Source organism: Hypanus sabinus, chromosome 19 (assembly GCF_030144855.1).
Source record: "Hypanus sabinus isolate sHypSab1 chromosome 19, sHypSab1.hap1, whole genome shotgun sequence".
Lineage (NCBI taxonomy): Eukaryota > Metazoa > Chordata > Chondrichthyes > Myliobatiformes > Dasyatidae > Hypanus > Hypanus sabinus.
Window position 1 is genome coordinate 19,981,566 of NC_082724.1, and position 19,925 is coordinate 20,001,490.

Consider the following 19,925-nt stretch of genomic DNA (forward strand, 5'->3'; position numbering starts at 1 on the left):
TATTATAGACCACTCAAGAGTCTGCGGGATTTAAAGGAACAAGTTAGTAGAGAGATTGCAGTCTGTTGCAAGAAACATAAGGTTGTTATAGTAGGAGATTTTAACTTTCCATATATTGAATGTGACTCCCAAACTGTAAAAGGACTAGATGGGGTAGAGTTTGTCAAATATGTTCAGGAAACTTTTCTTAAACAGCACATAGAAGTCCCAATGGGGGAGTGTGCGATACTTGATTTGTTATTAGGGAATGAGACAGGGCAGACAACAGAAGTTTGTGTAGGAGAACACTTTGCACCAAATGATCATAATGACATTAGTTTGAAGTAAATTTGGAAAAAGATAGGTTTGGTCTGCAAATTCAGGTTCTAAATTGGAGGGAGGCCAATTTTGATGGCATGAGAAAGGAGCTGGCAATTGTGGATTGGGACAGATGTTTTCTGGCAAAGTTTTACTTGGTAAGTAGGAGGCCTTCCAAAGTGAAAGTACAAAGTTTTTTGTGCCTGTCAGAATAAAAAGGTAAAGATATCAGGTTTAGGGAATGAAAACACAAAATGCTGGTAGAACTCACCAGGAGTGAAACCCTGATGAAGGGTTTCGGCCCGAAACGTCGTCACTACCTCCTCCCATAGATGCTGTCTGGCCTGCTGAGTTCTGCCAGCATTTTGTGCTTTTATTTATTTCCAGCATCTGCAGATTCACTTGTGTTGCGTCAGATTTAGGGAATCTTGATTTTCAAGAGATATAGAGGCTCTGGTTAAGTAAAAAATAAAAGAGGTGCATAGCAGGTACAGGCAGGTAGGAACAAATGAGGTGCTAATGGAGTATAAGACATGCAAGAGACACTTTTTAAAAAATCACGAGGGTTAAAAGAAGGCACAAGTGTGCCCTAGCAAACAAAGTGAAGGAGAATCTGAAAGTACTCTACAGATGTGCTGAGAGCAGAAGGATTTCAATGGACAGGACTAACCCTCTGGAAGATCAGAATGGTAATCTCTGCATGGAGCCAAAAGAGACTGGGAAGATCCTAAATGGACTTTTTTGCGTCAGTATTTACTTGGGAGACTCACACAGAGGCTATATACATGAGGCAATGTAGCAGTGAGGACATGCCAAATAAATCTTGTCCTCATTTGGCAGTTATAGAGTCATAGAAAAGCACAGCAAAGAAACAGGCCCTTGAGCCCAACTAGTCTATGTTGAACCATTGAAAATGCCTACCCCCATCAACCTGTACACAAAACATAGCGCTCTGTACCTTCACCATCCATGTACTTATCCAAACTTCTCTTAAACATTGAAATGGAGCTTGCATGCACCATTTGCACTGGCAGCTCATTCCACACATTCAACATACTCTGAGTAAAGAAGTTTCCCCTCATGTTCCCCTTAAACTTTTTGCATTTTACCCTGAACCCATGACCTCTAGTTGTAGTCCCTCCCAACCTCAGTGAAAAAAGCCTGCTTGCATTTACCCTATCTATACCCCCTCATGATTTTGTATACCTCTGTCAATTCTCCCCACAGTCTTCTATGTTCCAAGGAACAAAGTCCCAACCTATTCAATCTTTCCTTATAACTCAGGTCCCCCAGTCCCAGGAACATCCTTGTAAATTTTCACTGTACTCTTCCAACCTTATTTTCATCTTTCCTCTTAGAGGATGACCAAAACTGGACACAATACTCCAATTTAGGCCTCACCAATATCTTATGCAACTTCAATATAACATCCCATCTCTGCACTCAATACTTTGATTTATGAAGGCCAATGTGCCAAAAGCTTTCTTTATGACCCTATCTAAGTGTGCTGCCACTTTTGATGAACTATGTATCTATGTTCCCAGATCCTTATGTTCTACTGCACTCCTCAGTGCCCTACCATCCACTATGTAAGACCTACCCTGGTTGTGAAGTACAACACGTCCCATTTGTTTGCATTAAATTTTAACTACCATTTTTCTGTCCATTTTTCCAGCTGATCTAACGTTCCTTGCTGTCCACTACACTCCCAATTTTGGTATCATCTGCAAATTTGCTGATCCAGTTAACCAGATTATCGTTCAGATCATTGATATAGATGACAACAGCAATGGACCCAGCACCGATCTCTGTGGCACTCTACTAGTCATAGGCTTCCAGTCGGAGAATCAACCATCTTATACCTCCAGGAAATCTGCAGATGCTGGAAATTCAAACAACACACACAAAATGCTGGTGGAACGCAGCAGGGCAGGCAGCATCTATAGGGAGAAGCGCTGTCAACGTTTCGGGCTGAGACCCTTCGTCAGGACTAACCGAAAGGAAAGATAGTAAACTCTTTCCTTGAAGACGAAGGGTCTCAGCCCGAAACGTCGACAGCGCTTCTCTCTATAGATGCTGCCTGACCTGCTGTGTTCCACCAGCATTTTGTGTGTGTTATTGATCTGATACCTCTCTCTGGATTCTCCCACAAAGCCAATGTTTAATCCAATTTACTACCTCATGTTGAATGCCAAGAGACTGAACCTTCTTGACCAACATCCCATGTGGCACCTGGTCAAATGTCTTGCTAAAGTCCATGTACACAACATCTACCCTTGCAGTCCTGGGTAGGTCTGTAGACTCGTGTATTATTTCTGTGTTGTTTTTTACGTAGTTCAGTCTAGTTTTTGCCTATTTCTTTGCTCTACTTTCCTATGACCCTATCATTGTCAAATGAGGACAGAATTTATTTGGCTCAGGGGTGACTTCAATGTATACCAAGGCTTTGACCTTAATATCTAACCTCAAAAATAATGATTCTTGAAAATTTGAACCAAATCTCTGTACCTTCAAGAGTGGAAGGAAGAGACAAAAGAAAAACATAGTGAACCAGAAAAACTATTATATGTTTCTAATTGCTCTACTAAAGTTATCAAGTCAAGAGTCATATGAAATGAAGGTAGTCCTTTTGGCCCACTGGGCCCTTGCCAACTACTAAGTACCGATGTACTGCACATCAGTCCCAGTTTTATTCTCCCCAAATTCCCATAAGCTTCTCCCAGGTTCTACAACTCATCTGCACACTGCAGGCAATTTATAGCGATACAAGCAGTACATAGAGTCATAGAGAAGTACAGCACAGAAACAGTCCTTTCAGCCCATCTAGTCCATGCCGAAACCATTTAGACAGGCTACTCCCAATGACCGGCACTGGGGCCATTGCGCTCCATAGCTCTACCGTCCATGTATTTCAATTTCAATTCACTTTATTTTCCGTGAGGAACTTTGTTTGGGCAGCGGTAAGGACAACATCACAGAACTTCAGATGCACAACATCAAACTATCCAAACTTACCTTAAACATTGAAATCGAGCTCGCATGCACCACTTGTGCTGGCAGCTCACTCCACACTCTCATGACCCTCTGAGTGAAAAAGTTTCCTCTCGTGTTCCCCTTAAACTTTTCACCTTCACGCCTTTGGTTTGTGAGAGTAAACTACAGAGAGAATGTGCAAACTTCGCAAGGAAAACATCAGAGGTGAGGACTGAACCTCATTGTTGGAGGCGTAAGGCAGCAGCTCCACTGCTACCAAGAATGCACAAGGTGCTTTAGTCACCAGATGAATGGCATATAAAGCAAATGTTAGAAAGTAATGAAAAGATAGATTTTATGGATATTAAAGGAATAAAAATATGAGGAAAAAGATATCTCACGCGCAGAACATCCTTTGGAGAGTGCATGCAGGAAATTACTCAATTGCGTGGAAGTTGCTGTTCGTGCCAACTAAAACAAGATTTCCGCTGGGAAAGCTATGAAGAAAAATTACAAATGAAACTGAACTGCTGACAATGCAAGTTGCTGTTCTGCAATTAAAACACAAGGCTCACGTCCTCCCCTTGACCCCACCACAGCCTTGCACGGACAAAGAGAACTGTTGGAATGTGTAAGATGCTAAGAATAAAAAGTCTGAAACAAAAAACAAATGAAATATGGTTTCTAAAGCAAATGTTTAAAACTGTTTTGAAAACCACTGATAGAAAAGAACGGAAGTTGAAAGGGGAACTTAAAATGGTAGTCTACAGGAAAATCAGGGCCGTATTCAACTAGGAGGGGAACTTTTGATGAATTACAGGCACAAATGCATCAGCTGTTCCAGCTGCCTAAATAAGAGACCAGGTTTGTAGCACCCTATGCATTTTACTGTTGCATTCAGCTTCAGTAGTTTGGGTTCTATTTGAACCTCTTTAGCTCATTGTCCAGGTCACAAACATTGAAATTTAGCTACCTGCCACTAACTGTAGTTCCTTTATCCAGGAATGGGCAGGCATCATATGTAGATAGTTCATTTTTGTCTTCAGTATGTTCATGCTGTACTTCCATGTCCACTGTATATCCAATATGTCAATAGTAAGAAAGGCAAATGCAAGTTTAGTATCCATTTCGAGACGACTAGAATATTAAGGGTGAAATGCTGAGACTTTATAAGGCATTGGTTAGACCCCATTTGGAGAATTGTGTGGGGTTTTGGACCCCAAATCTAAGCTAGGATGTTGTAGCAATGGAGGGGGTTTAGGGGAGATTTGTAAGAATGATTCCAGGAATTAAAGGGTTAACAACTGAGCATTTGGTTTCTCTGGGCCTGTACATGCTTGAGTTCTGACGAATGGGAGGGGATCTTTTTGAAACCTACTGAACATTGAAGGACCTCTATAGAATGGATATAGAGATGTTTCCAATAGTGGGAGAGTCTAGGACCAGAGGGCAGAACCTCAAAACAGAAAGGAATTCATTTTGAAGAATTTTGTCATCCAGAGTGTAGCAGATCTGTGAAATTCATTGCCACAGACAGCTGTGGAGGCCAAGTCATTGGGTATATTTAAAATAGCGGCTGATGAGTTCTTGATGAGCTCAGAGGTCAAAGGTTGCAGGGAGAAGGCAGGAGAATGGGTTGAAAGCCATAATCAAATAGTGGAGCAGGGTCTAGTTCTAGTTCCACTCCTATGTCATAAGGTTTTATGGTTTTTTTAAATCTCTCTTTTCTCTTGCATCTTTTGGTGGGCTTCCTATGATCATTTCCATTTTCTTGCTTTTAGCTTCTTCATTCCTCGATTACTTTCCGCAGTTCCATGCAGTTCAATTTCTTTGAATCTCTGCACTTTGGGGAGTTTTTATCCATCCTTTCACAATCTTGCCACTTGTCCACAATTAGGCGATAGTCAGTGCTGGGAGCTCTGCCACTCTTTTACTCCAATGCACCGATCATGCTTACTTGAAGTTCTGAAGAAGTGTTCTGTTTGAAAGATTAATCCAAATTCTCTCCAATGTTTTGGCTTATCTGCTGTGTATTTATAATATTCCTCTTTTAGTGTAAAGATTACCGCTACTTGTGCTTTTTTTGACTCACTTTAGCAGTCAAATTGTGCAAAGTGATATCCGTATCTTTTCAATTCATTAACATGACCTTCCTTTGGCAAGAATAGCACTTAGTATGTCATGGCAAGCATTGGCAACAAATCAGCCCAGGTGTGGAAGAACAGCAGACTCCATGTAAAGATGGAAGCAAGAGGATATGCATAGGCTTTCCAACAGACTGAGCCACACTGTGAGACAAATCATTCTCAACACAAGGACTCCACGATGAACTCTTAAATAGGAATCCACATTGAGTGATCACAGAATGCAGAAAACCCGTGCCTGTCACAGTTACATTGACAAGATGAAACAGAAAGCCCAATATCATGACAATTCTAGTTTAGACAATTAGTAAATACAGGTGCTTGAGAAACCCGGGAGCCCAGTGCTCTTCAGCACGCCACAGAGAACCGCGGGGCGCATGACATATTGTCGTGACATAATACTCGTAATAGGTGGTGGAGAGCTGAAATGTTTCACCATCAGTGATCTGGGCATCTGGAAGGGAACGTCAGAGTTAATCCACTCTGATACATTTCCAAGTCAGGATGATATGTGACTTGGGAGGGAACCAGCAGGTGGTGGTGTTCCCATGCACCCGGTTTACTTGGACATTACGGGTTTTGGAGGGGCAATTGGTATATCATTGGCAGGGTTCTGCCGTTCATTTCGTAGGAGATAGAGAGAGCAATTATGGTGGCAAGAGAACCATTTGGTGTGCTGAACGGGCAGCCAGTGAAGTGCTGCTTCGGCTTGCTTGGTATGGAGTTCCTTGGGTGGTATTAGAGGCAAGTAGGGAGCATTCCAGATATGCATTAAGGTTTTGAAAAGGCAGAGCCACACCCAGCATACCCAGCCTACGACACAGCCACAGGAGTTACTTCATCAAGTTACCTCAGCCCATGGCGGGTAATTGCCCAGCTTTTGCTGTAAGGGTGAAATATGGTGAGGAGCTACCAATGGAATTTGGTGTGGGGTCACTGCACCTCATCGGCTGAAGGAGAGCAGAAAGTAGTGATTGGTGTGAAGCTTCTGTGCTCCTATTTGACCAGATGTCACAGGACTTCATGGAGGATGGAGTCAAAGATGAAGACACCCAGTCACCCTGTCATACAATCATAGAGTCATGAAGTACTATAGCACAGAAAGAGGCCCTTCAGCAGACCTAGTCTTCTGCCTAGTCCCATCTTCCAGACTGGATCACTGAGTGTGCCATGGTATCTGGTTTGGCTAAGCTGCTGTTGTATGTATTTCCCACTAAGGTTGTCTGGAATGAAGATTGAAATTTACAGTATGGTTAAAGTAATACTCACAAAATGCTGGAAGAACTCAGTAGGCCAGGCAACATCTGTGGAAAAGAGTAAACTGTCAGCATTTTGGGCCAAGACCCTTCATCGGGACTGGAAGAAAAGAGATGAGTATTCAGAGTAAGATGGTGGGGGGGAGGAGAGGAGGAAGTTCAAGGTAGTAGGTGATAGGTGAAACTGAGGGAGGGGGAGAGAAAGAGAGTAGGGATTGGAGAAAGAGATCCGGGCTGGAAAAGGGGGAATCTGATAGAAATGACTGAAGGCCAGTGAAGAAAGGGAAGTGGAGGAGCACCAGAGGAAGGTGATGGGCAGATGAGGAGATAAGGTGAGAGAGGGGAATGGGAATGGGGAAATAGCGAAGGGGGGGGGGCAATTACCAGAAGTTTGAGAAATCGATGTTCATGCCATCAGGTTGGAGGCTACCCAGACGGAATGTAAGGTATTGCTGCTCCAACCTGAGTGTGGCCTCAAAGCGACAGTAGAGGAGGCCATGGACTGACATGTCGGAATCGGAAGGGGAAGAAGAATTGAAATGGGTGGCCACTGGGAGATCGCACTTTTTCTGGCAGATTGGGCATAGGTGCTGAACAAAGCGGTCTCCCAATCTATGTCGGGTCTCACTGATATGCAGGAGGCCACAGCAGCAACCCCAGATAAAGTAGATGATCCCAACAGAAGTGTCACCTCACCTGGAAGGACTGTCTGGGGCTCTGAATGGTAGTGAGGGAAGAGGTTTAATGGCAGGTGTGGCACTTGTTCTGCTTGCAAGGATAAGTACCAGGAGGCAGATCAATGGGTGAGTGGGACGAACAGACAAGGGAGTTGCATAGGGAGTGATCCCCGTGGGAAGCATAAGGTGGGTGGGAAGGAAAGATGTGGTAGGAACCTGTTGAAGATGGCAGAAGTTATGGAGAATTATGTGCTGGACATGGAGGTTGGTGGGGTGGTAGGTGAGGACCAGAGGAACCCTGTCCCTGATGGGGTGAGGGCAGAGTTGATGGTGGGTTAGGAAAGCCCCTTTATTTGAAGAAGGAGGACATCTCATTAATTCTGGAATATAAAGTCTTATCCTGAGCAGATGCGGTGGAGATGGAGGACCTGAGAGAAGGGGATGGGAAGTATAGTCCAGGGTGCTGTGAGAATCAGTCAGGTTATAACTGATAACAGTAGATAAACTGTCTCCAAAGACATAGAGATAGAGGCAGTATGATTATTTTTTAAGTATCATCATATCAGTATTATTAAAGTATTTGTTCATGTGTGTTTAAATACAATTGTTAAATACCACTGAGTCTCCTCTTGGGCCATTTCTTAGGGAAGTCCAGGGGTTTTGAGTCACAAATGGGATCAGTCAAATAATGGAGGGCTGTGTTCCTCCCCGAGGGACTGCAGGCCAACAGAATGGATTTTTGCTGCAGGCATTATTTCCCTGTCCACCATCAACGGTTTAGTAGATCTGTCCTATGCCTGGGTGTCTACCCATTTATCAATGTTGGCTGTCAGTCATATCTGATGATGACAGGACACCTGAACAGGAGTTCTTAAAGTGGAAAAAGCCATTGTGCCTAGGCAGTTCCACTCTCTCAACCTTGGAAATTTAGTTCCAGTGGTATGAGTAGTCATCACAGCTGGGGTCTTCCTTGGCTAGAGTGGAAGACCATGATTCATTCTGTTCCTCATTATGTCCTCCATTCTCCACAAAGTGTTGCAGAACCATCTTCCTGGTCATTAAGCCTCAATGCTGATCTCATCCATCCTGTTCACCAGAGTTGACTTTTCATGCTAGGGCAGGCTCATCCCTATCTCACCAGAGTATGGATCCCTCACCTGGTTTAGTATACCTGTCAAAGTGCTGTACTGGGAGGTGGCCACTGTCACAAGCAAATGGCCACTTGGAGCCACAGGTGAGATCTGAGTGTCCGGTGGGGACCAAAGGTGAGTGAGCTGCCCCAGAATGGGCACGACAAGCCCCTTCACCAGTCGTGACACCCCTCTCTGGACACTCCATACACCCATTTATGAATGGAATTGAAACAATGCCTGTCCAAAGAATCTGCAGTTGTCATTTACACAAATTCAACTTCGAACCAGCATGAAGAGAAATGCAAACAAGTCAATATGATGTTGTTCAGCATGTTGAAGCTTCAAATTGCTTCTATTTTTACTTTCACAATCTCCATGACTTGTAAACATAGACTAAAATATTTGGATATTATTTGATACTATGTCCTAGTTTCAGCAGACAATCATGTCAGCTAAAATTACAATGTCAGCTATCTGGTGCATCATGGTTCTTGGGCATAAAAAGGCAGTCATGCAAACCCACTGATCAATAGTCACTTACTTGATCAGTAATAAAACGATGGGAGATTTGAACTCTCTAAGGTGACCTACTCTTGCAGTGGCTCACTGTGTCATGAACTGATTAGCACTTTCAACTTTCAACTCTTGGGAACCTTTTCTTTACCGACTCGATCTGAGAGCAAACCGAAGCTGTTCTCCATCATTCCCTGATAGTCTATGAAATATGCTGAGATCTGCGAACAAAGATCTTGCCCAATTGCTGGAAAGCAGCTGCATGGGAAGGAGAGAAAACAGGATGGAACTTTTTCAAAAGAAAAAGGGTAAACACTTTGAAAACAGTTTCCAAATATCATCAATGGAAAAAGTCTGGTACTTCATTCAAAGAATTGTTTCCCTCCCTGACTATTTCAATAATGTTGAACATCAGATGAATTTTTGAGATCCAAGTAAAACAAAAAAATGTACAAGGTAAACAAATTTCTTGGCTCTGTCCGGTGGATCTAATTCTAGTTTACATATCAATGCTAAAATCTATTACATCTGGTTAAAGTTTGGGCAGTACTAACTTTTCCCAGGAAGCCTTCAGTCTGGTGCAAGTCTTAATGCAGCTCTGTTCAAAAATTATCACCGCAGACATAACCTGCCTGGTCAGACTGGAATCTGTTGAACTAGCAGGTCCAACAAAACTTTCCAGTGTTTTTACAACACAGCTGGAGTTTTACCAGAAATAGCTCTCAAAGAACTTTATGTCGAATTTAAATAAGGATTTGATTTTTTCCAATCTCTTGCGTTGACAAGAACTATGCTGGCATTGCCTCTACAGTTCATTGTGGTGCAGCTATTTTCCCTGTTGATCTAATGGGCATTTAAGCTGCTGATTTATGGCCAGAACCAGGCATGAGGAAGAAGCAGGTGATTTGAAAGGGTGAGTTTGTGTATATATGTAGAACATGAAGTGTACAACATTGCTAGCAGGAAGTGTTTATAAACTATTGGCATGTATTTGTGGTGTAATGATTGTGAAGTAGGAAGTTGTTGACAGCGAATGCCTGCTCTTCCACAATCTTTACAGCATCAGCACAAAATCTGGAGTAGCTTTTACTCCAGGTCAGGGGTTCCCAATCTGGACCCCTCAGTTAATGAAAAGGCTCCACGGCATTAAAAAGGCTGGGAACCCTGGTCAAAAGAATCATCATTGCAAGAACCAGCAGAAGCATTAGATCTTGTTGATGGAGGTGCAACTATGTTTAATTGTGGCGATTGTGAACAACCTCTTCACCCCTGGAAAGCTGATTTCATCTGTAGAGTAGAGTGATTATTTTGAAGCTCTTTGGACTGTCAGGTTAAAATTATAAGTGTTTTTGATATTTTTATGTTATTTTTGTTCATGTGTATTTCAATCATTCAATAGTTTCATTTAATATTAGAGAATGTATAGTATATACAACCTGAAATTCTTGCTCCTTGCAGACAGCCACAAAAACAGAAGGCTACCCAAAGAATGAGTGACAGTAAATAAGTTAGAACTCTGAAGTCCCTCCCACTCCCCCCTCCCTCACACAAGCAGCAGCAAGCATCAACCTTCCCCTCCACCCCTCTGCCACATATCACAGCAGAAAGCATCAGCACCCACCACCCAGCAAGCAAGCAGGTGCAAAGCCCCCAAGAGAGACCATGGTCTGTAGTGGAGCAGAAACTCATCACTCGCCTGACAATTCAACAGGCTGCCTCCCTTCCTAGTAAGAGGCGGAGAGGTGTCGCACAGTGAGGGGGGGGGGCTAATGAGAATAAAAGAGAAAACAACTCGATTACGATGTTAATGTCTGCCATGCCGCTTTCCCCCCAAGTTCCCCGACACAAGAATCAACAGTAAACTCTCCCCATCATTGACAGAAAGAGAGAGAGAGATAGTGATTCCCCGACAGCTGTTCACCATATTCCATTTTCTGACCATTTACTTCTTTTCTGTGGAATGTTTAAAAATATGTATTTTTTAAAAAAGCTTTCTGGAAGCTTTGGTGCTGAGTACAATTCTTCCACATCTAATTGTAGCTGCTCAGTCACCTTAATGGCGTCACTGTTGCTGGAGTTGTTGAAGACCTCCACATCAACAGCACCTGATAGCTACTGTGCTCAGGGAGGAGAAAGCGTGCACCTTTGAACCTGGAGAATCACCTAGAATGAGATCGTTGAGTTGAACAGGTCACAAAAATTCAACTTCAGAATGTTCCTCAATCATGCGTTAAGAAAGCCATTTTATCTAGGGGTTTACAAAGCCTTTTATGGCACACTCAATACGGCGTGTAACGTTGCTTTTGCTGTAGAAATAGATTGGAAAGTCATGAGGAAGTTCTATACAGCACAGGATGTAGATGTGTACGTTATTTGCATACTGATGTCAGTATCTTCTTTGTGAAGTCACTTGGAATTTAATGTCTGATTAGCAGTTCAGTTCAACTGTGTACTTTCACAAGAGCTTCCTGTTTCAATTCCCACCAAGTAGGGCATCTATTTGGAATTCCTGTTTTCAATCCCTCTGTCTATATCTCTGGAGAGAAACTGTCAACTGACATCTTTTATAAACCTACAGATCCCCATGGCTATCACGACTTTATCTCTTCCCACCCATCTCCTGTAAAAATGCTTTTCCCTGTTCTCAGTTTCTTTGCCTCCACTGCATCTATTCCCAGGATGCAGCTTTCTGTTCAGAGATGTCCTCCTTCTTTAAAGAATGGGGTTCCCCTCCCTCCACTATGGACGCTCCCTCACCTCCATTCAGGGCCGCAGGTCGTCCTTCCAGGTGAGGCGACAATTCACCTGCAAGTCTGCTGGAATCATCTATTGATGCAGTGCTCCTGATGAGGACTTCTCTGCACTGCTGAGACCTGTCATAAATTGGGGGAACCGCTTCATCAAGCATTTCCACACCATCTACCACAAGTGAGACTTTGCGGGGCCAAATATTTTAATTCCTATTCCTACTCCAATATGTCAGTCCATGGCCTCCGCTTGTGCTAAGATGAGGCCTCCCTGAGGATGGAGGAGCAACACTTTATATTCTGTCTGGGTAGCCTCCAATCTGATGGCATGAACATCAGATTCCCTTTGTGGTAAACAAGTTACCCGCCCTCTTCGTCTATTTCCTACTTTGACCTTTACCGCTTCTCACTTGTGTATTACTTCCCTCTGGGCGGCCTCCTCCTTCCCTATCTCCCATGGTCCACTTTCCTCTCCTATCAGGTTTCTTCCTCTCCAGCCCTTGACCTTTCCTTGCCATCTGGCTTCACCTATCACCTTCCAACTAGCCTCCTCCCCCTCCCCCCCCCCACACACATTTTAATTCCAGCATTTTCTCCCTTCTTTCTCCGTCCTGAAGATGGATCTCAGCCTATCGACTGTCAACTATCTATTCACTTCCATAGACGCGGCCTGGTCCGCTGAGTTCCTCCAGCATTTTGCAGCGTGAAAATCCGGTAAAGCTTATTGTACCAGTCCACTCATTTTCAAGTGGTGCAACCAGAATGACCATTGACAAATGACATTCAATCCTTGCAACCCAACAGAAATGGATTACGACTCTGCTTGATCTTTTTCAAGAGATCAAAACTCTACAATAGGCTCACCATCCCGTATCACCCTGCCTCGAATGGAGAAGCAAAACTCTGAAGGAGGAATTAAAGAAACAGAAGATGAACAAGGAATTGGTAGGTTCATGTAGAACAGATCTCCAGTCTTGCCATTGATGTCAAGGCCAACATTCCACCACTAGAAGCACCTTAGCTGTTTTACCAATGGCTCAGGACAGGTTTAAACCTGGTGCAGCCAGAACAGAAAAGGAAAGTGGGGGAAAGGGAGTGCATCTAAACAAATCATTTTCAGTCAAGAAGGAATTCTATAATGCAGGAGGAAGTTATCAGACTTCCTTATCGGGCATGGACATCCAGGTGGGACCTGGAAGAAGACATTGAGACAAACAGACAGAATTTCTTGCTGAAGGTCAATATAAAGCTTGGAAAAATTCACATCAATCACTTGTGAATTGTTCATCATTACCAAAATGAAAGAATTGATGACAGAGTTTAGCATCACAGGATTATGTCACAGCAGAGCATGAGGAAACTGCAGATGAAGTGGTGGGAGAAATTTCTAGAAACTTGAACCCTGCGTCTATAATGGATATTAGAGAGTCTTTTCAACATTACCGAGAAGGACCCAGAAAATTAAAGGAGCTCAACTAGATATTCCTAAGTCTGCATGTACAAAGTATGTGTAAATTTCTATTAAAGTGGGAGGGTATTAGGGAATGTGGAAGTGGTTGTAACGGGGTGTAACTGTTATAACCTCTGGGATTAGTGTCAACTGGACGATGGGGCTCAGAATTGCAACATTGGAGAAGTACCCAGAGTCAGTGTTTATTGATATTGTTGCTTTGTGGATGGGGTTCATTCCTCCTCCACTTGAACATCTGGTCAAAATACTAACAGACCCCCTTTGAATAAGCACAAGAGGAGGGTACTCACATTCAAGGTTCAGATTTATCACATGTACAGTGAAATGCATCAGTAACATTGTTCAAAGCACATTTATCATCAAAGGTTGTGTAAATTATATGACCCTGAGTTTTGTTTGCTAACAGGCAGCCACAAAGCAAGAAACCTGAAAGAACCCAATTAGAAAAGAATAAAGGCTGACCCCCAAACCTCTCTGCACGCAGAGAAAGAGGGAAAAAAAGTCACAAATGCAAACAATAGAAGCAAGCAACAAGGCAGCGTTACAAACAAAATTAAGATCCAAATCTCTGGCCTGAAGCCTAACAACATTTCACACAGTAAACCATCAATAAACCCAATACACTTCACATAGTAAACAAACTGGAAAAAACAAATAATCATATAATTTTCACAGGAAATAATTATTTTAAAATAACATGTTCCCAAATGGCTTTTCGGCCAGTACAGTACTGCAGCTTGAAATTAGACTGTGGGACTTGAGCTGGTAGTTTTACTAAAACAATTAACTCCAAGTCATTACAATCAGGGAAATACTAAATAACTAAGAACAATTGCAAGGAGTTAAACAGTGTACACAAATATTTTCCTACAAATACTAATAGTGTGTACATGGGGAGTCATATCAATATAGAATGCTTAAATTAATTATTTCACTAGATGAAAGATGAATCCTGCCTCAATCTTGATTATGTGTGATGTTTGCTTGTCAGTGGCTTGGGTGACAGGTGGAGCTCCCACGATTAAGGTGAGCTGACTACCTGTACAGAAGAGCACGAGAATGAACAACCAAAAGGCCCAGGGCACTAGGAACTGACAGGTTACAGTTCTAAGTAGACTGCAGTCCATTTTGAAACTGGATTTGACTTTACAAAGATCCAGGAGCAACTCAATCTAAACTTTGTGAGGAGACAGGGTAGTTAAGAGTGGCGCTGTGCAAAGAGATGGGGAAAAGCATCGTAAAAATTGATCTGGAGTGTTCTGCACAGTGCCCGTGAGGGGGATACGAAGGATATAGTGAATGTGACCCACGTGGAATGAATGGAAAGAGCTCGGGGCAATTCATCATCCACGTTACATAAAGGTGATCTGACAGAATTCGCCAGAAATTTGAAGTTTCAAAAATATGCAAATGATCAGCCTGCCAGTAAAAGTGGAAGTTATCCACTCCACAGGCAACTCTCAGTTCCGTCTGGGATTTTCAACCTTAAATGCTCCCTTCTGAATTGCAGACATCGTATGGAAATGACTATCAGAGAGAGTGGGAGCAAAGACGGCTTGTTCAGAACCACCCCTGGTGAAGCTGAGTTTTAAGCCCTGATGTGCTTTTCTGTAAATGAAGCAGAATATCCCCATTGCATCCTCACATAAACCAAAACGCCATTCCAGCATGGAGCTTCACCATTGGCTCAATTTCCAACTCTAAAAGTTTTACAGAGGTCCCTGTGGGCATCAGGTACTTGTGAAGGAGGCATAGACCACCTCGATCCTCATGTAAATTCCTTCAGAACTCTGCCTGATGTGATTAAACTCAGTGAATTGGATTTAATTTATTTTCCCACCCTCAGGATAAATTCCACAATGTGAGTACAAATGCTATTCATTAAGCAATACTGACAGAATTAAGACAAATGCTACTGGCAATGTTTAATGAAAGTTGTGCAGACATTAGAAGAACCTGGTAGCTCTTTAATTAAATTCATTAACAAAATAAATCCCCAGCATGCAGTCTTTGGTAAATACTACAGATTTTGATAAAGTGAGTAAAATAAAGCAAACAATTAGATTTAATTAAATTCCAACAACAAACCCCCATGATGTTAGAAAGAAAAGCTTTGCATTAAATATTGTCTTACATGCCTTTGGAAGTTCCTGATTTATAGCCAATGAATTGCTTTTGTAAGTGTGGTCATTATTTCAGTAAAGCAAATTTTCATAAATAGCATTGTGATAACCATAAGATAATCTATCTATCCACTGTTGACGAACGGTAAATACTGTCCAGAACACCAGAGATAAATTTCATGCATTTGTGTAGTGTCTTTAACATATAGTCTTAATAGTCTTTAACTTTCACCTGGGACGCCAAAAGTTTCATTTTATTCTTAAGAATCCATGTCTATCAGAACAGCATACCTGCTGAACTGCACTGAAATGTTTGCCAAGACATTTAAGTGGATTTTCATTACAGACGCACAACCTTCTGGGATACAAGAATTCATCAACTCACTTACAACTGACACTGTTAATCATGTACGGTTCCACAGCTGTGAATCAATTTGTCTTATTTTCTTTCAGATTTTTGCTTTTGGTCAACCAATCTGCTTCTCAAAATGCCAGGTGCCACCTTTACGCTGAGAAGTGGACAAGATTTTGTTTTCATGCGTCTTCCAATGCCTCTGAAAACTTTTAAAAACTTCAATAGATGTGTGATGGAGAGTATATTGACTGGCTGCATCACAGCCTGGTGTGGAAATACCAATGCTCTTCAAAGGAAAATCCTACAAAAAGTGGTGCATTAAAGCCCTCCCAACCATTGAGCACATCTACACAAAGTATTGTCACATAAAGCAAGAGTTGCAAGAAAAGATTTGTGAACCTTTTGCATTTATCTAGTTTTCTGTACTAATTGCTCATAAAATGTAGTCTGATCTTCATCTAAGTCACAATAATAGACAAACACAATCTCTGTTTAAACTAATAACACACAAACACAATCTGTTTAAACTCATAATACACAAACAACTGTATTTCCTCTTGTCAATTCTGAGTACACCATTTAAACAGTCTAGGTTCAGGAAAGTAAGTGAACCTCTGGAGTAATGCCTTCTACAAAAGCAATTTGGAGTCAGGTGCTCCAGTCAATGAGATGAGATCGGAGGTGTGGGTTGTAGAGGTGCCCTGCCCTATGAAAAAAAGACATGCAAGGTCAAGTTACTGACAGAGCCTGCCTGCTCTTCACAAGAAAGATCTGTTTATATGCACCAAATCAAATCAATTTTCGGAAAACCTTAGATGAAAAATTGTAGAGATGCACGAAGCTGGAAAAGACTACAAAAGGGTGTCGAAAGACATGAGCGTTCATCAGACCACAGTAAGAGCAATTGTCTACAAATGGAAGAATTCAGTACTGTTGCTACTCTCTCTCGAAGTGGGCATCCTGTAAAGATCACACCAAGGGCACAACGTGCAATGCTGCAGGTGTAAAAGAACCCAAGAGTAACAGCAAAAGAACTGCAGAAAACTCTAGAACTTGCTAAGTCCACTATAAGAAAAATACTGAACAAGAATGGTGTTCATGGAAGGACACCACAGAGGAAACCATTGCTCTCCTAAAAAAAAATTGCTGCATGCCTCAAGTTTGCAAAAGACCAGCTGGATGTTCCACAATGCTTCTGGGACCACGTTCTGCAGACAGATGAGACAAAGGTTGAACTTTCTGGCAGAAGTGCTCACTGTTATGTTTGGAGGAGAAAGGTACTGCACACCAACACCAAAGCCTCATCCTAACTGAAGCACGATGGAAGGGGCATCATGATTTGAGGCTGCTTTGCTGCCTTGGGGCCTGTACAGCTTGCGGTTGTTGAGAAAACAATGAATTCAAAATTGTAACAAGATATTGTACAGGAGAACGTCAAGACAGTGGTCTGTCACCTGAAGCTTAATGGAAGTTGGATGATGCAACAAGACAATAATCCGAAACGCAAGATAAAATCAACAACAGAATGGTTCAAATAGAAGAAAATTTGTGTTTTGGAACGGCTAGGTCAGAGTTGAGATGCTGTGGCTTAACCTGAAGAGGGTTGTTATGCAATATATCCAGAAATATTGATGAATTGATACAGTTGTGTATGGAGGAATGGTGTAAAAGTCCTCCTTGCCACTGTGCAAGTCTGATCAGCAGCTACAGGAAACATTTGGTGGAGGTTATTGTTAAGGGAGGTTCTAATAGTTATTAAATACAAAGGCTCACATACCTTTTCCAGCCTGGACTGTGAATAATTAAATGATGTATTCAATAAAGACATGAAAAGTACAATTAGAACATAGAGCATAAACACCTGCAGCACATTACAGGCCCTTCGGCCCACAATGTTGTGCCGACCATGTAACCTACTCTAGAAACTGCCTAGAATTTCCCTACTGCATAGCCCTCTATTTTTCTAAGCTCCATGTACCTATCTAAGAGTCTCTTAAAAGACTCCATTGTATCCCTATGTTTAGGCAGATTGTGTTTGTCTATTATTGTGACTTAGATGAAGATCAGACCATATTTTATGAGTAATTAGTGCAAAAAAAAAGCCAGGGAATTTCAAAGAGCCCACAAGGTTTCTCTTGCAACTTACGGACCAGTCCATCACAGGTAAAGCCCTCCCCATTACTGAGCACATCTACATGGAGCATTGTCGCAGGAAAGTAGCATCCATCATCAGGGACCCCCACCACCCAGCTCATGTTCTCTTCTCACTGCTGCCATCAGGAAGAAGGAACCCAAGCCTCATGAATCACAACACCAGGTTCAGGAACAGTTATAAACCCTCAACTATCAAGCTCTTGAACCAGAGGGGATAATTTCACTCAACTTCTCTTCCTCCATCACTGAACTGTTCCCACAACCTACAGATTCACTTTCGAGGACTTCATCTCATGTTCTTGATATTTATTGCTTATTTGTTTATTTTTATTTTTATTTTTTCTTTCTTTTGTATTTGCACAGTTTGTTGTCTTTTGAACACTGGTTGTCTGCCCTGTTGGTGCAGTCTCTCATTGATAGTTATTGGATTTATTGGGTAAATCATGTCAGCAAGAACATTATTCTCAGTCTTGTATATGGTGACATTTATGCACTTTGACCTTTGAACACCTGCATCTAGGAGGTGCTTGATGCTTGTCCTAATAACTCATTTTTAGAGAGGTGGAGTCAAATAGCAAGGAAACAACCCATTTAGCCCACTGGCCACCAAGCAGATATTTACACAAATCCTGCTTTATTTTCTCTATATTCCAGTTAACTACTTGAAGATTCTTCCACTCACCTATACAGTGGAGACAAGTTAAATGGTCAATTAAGATACCAACTTGTACATCTATGATACATGGGAGGATGCCAGAGCATCTGGAGGAAACCTTTATAGTCACAATAAGGTTAAAGGTAGACTAAAGATGAGCTTTATTTGTCATATGCGCATTGGAAGATACAATAATATGCATACTTTGTGTCAACAACCAATACAGTCCGAGGATGTGCTGGGGCTAGTCCAGTACTAGCATAGCATGCTCACAACTTACCAACCCTAAACCATTCATCTTTGTAATGCGGGAAGAAACAGGAGCATTCGGAGGAAATCCACACAAAGTTATAAAGATTTAGATTTCTACCTGAAACACGTGCATCTTGTTCGTAAGATCGGAGAGTTGATTGCAGCGCTGGAGCGGGAGAAGCTCAGGGGCACTGGCAGCAGGACTGGGGAAGGAAGGTGTTGCAAGGAAAAGCTCCACATTGCCAAGTTCATCACCTTCATCTCCAACTTCTACCCTGCCCTCTATGGTAAACTATGTATACCTGTCTGGACATGCCCCTCTGCTGACTGCTCCTGTGGCTCCTCCCACAGACCCCTGTATAAAGGCGATTGGGGCACTGCTCCTCCCTCAGTCTCCGAGATGTCGTGCTTCCTTTTTGCTGCTAATAAAAGCCTGTCATTCACTTCCAGTCTCCAAGAGTTATTGATGGTGCATCACCCTCAAACTCACCGGGACTGTTTCTGACAATTTTCTTCCTTTCTCTCTGTCTCCATCTCAGGAGACAAACTATTCACCAATATCTACTGTAAACCTACTGACTATCATGGTTACCTCAGCCACAGTTCTCCTACCCTGCCTCCTATAAGGACACCATCCCCTTCTCTCAATTTCACTGTCTCTGCTGCAACTCCTCTCAAGGTGGGGCTTTCCATTTTTGAAACGTCTGTCTTTGTTAGGAAACATGGCTTCCCCTTACCACAGCTCTTACTACCACCCACCAAATTTTCACTCTGCAGTCTCCACCTCTCCATCCCCTTTCTGCGTCATGCAGAGGCCATTTTCTTGCTGGATTGTGTGGTAACGCTTGTGGGCTGCCCCCAGTACGTCCTTTGGTTCTGCTGGCTGTTAATGCAAATGACACAATTCACTATCTATTTCAATGTACATGTAATAAATAAACAGATCTGAATCAAAGTCTGGCCATGCCCCCCAACCCACTCTTCCATGTCCCCTGGTACTTTCTTCTGTAACTGTAAGAGGTCCCTACACTTCCTCCCTCACCACCATCCAGGGGAACACACAGCCCTTCTGGGTGAGACAGATTCATGTGCATTTCCTACAACCTGGTCTGTTGCATTCTTGTGCTTGCAATGTGGCCTCCTCAACAATGGCGAGACCGAGTGTGGACTTGGCT

At 42.5% G+C, this 19,925-nt stretch overlaps 1 protein-coding gene across 5 annotated transcripts in view; it reads right to left on the minus strand.

Moving 5' to 3' along the window:
• Nucleotides 1–19,925, minus strand: part of card19 (caspase recruitment domain family, member 19) — a 131,205-nt gene that overhangs the window by 54,001 nt on the left and 57,279 nt on the right. The window contains exon 7 of one of the 5 annotated variants that reach the window (XM_059944125.1): nt 6,685–6,718. The exons of 3 other annotated variants lie outside the window; for them this stretch is intronic. In XM_059944125.1, the coding sequence (XP_059800108.1) occupies nt 6,700–6,718 (19 nt within the window). In that variant the 3' untranslated portion in view covers nt 6,685–6,699. Of the gene's footprint in view, nt 1–6,684; nt 6,719–19,925 lie in introns of those variants that run through there. One more of the 5 variants, XR_009506770.1, reaches the window with a different exon arrangement.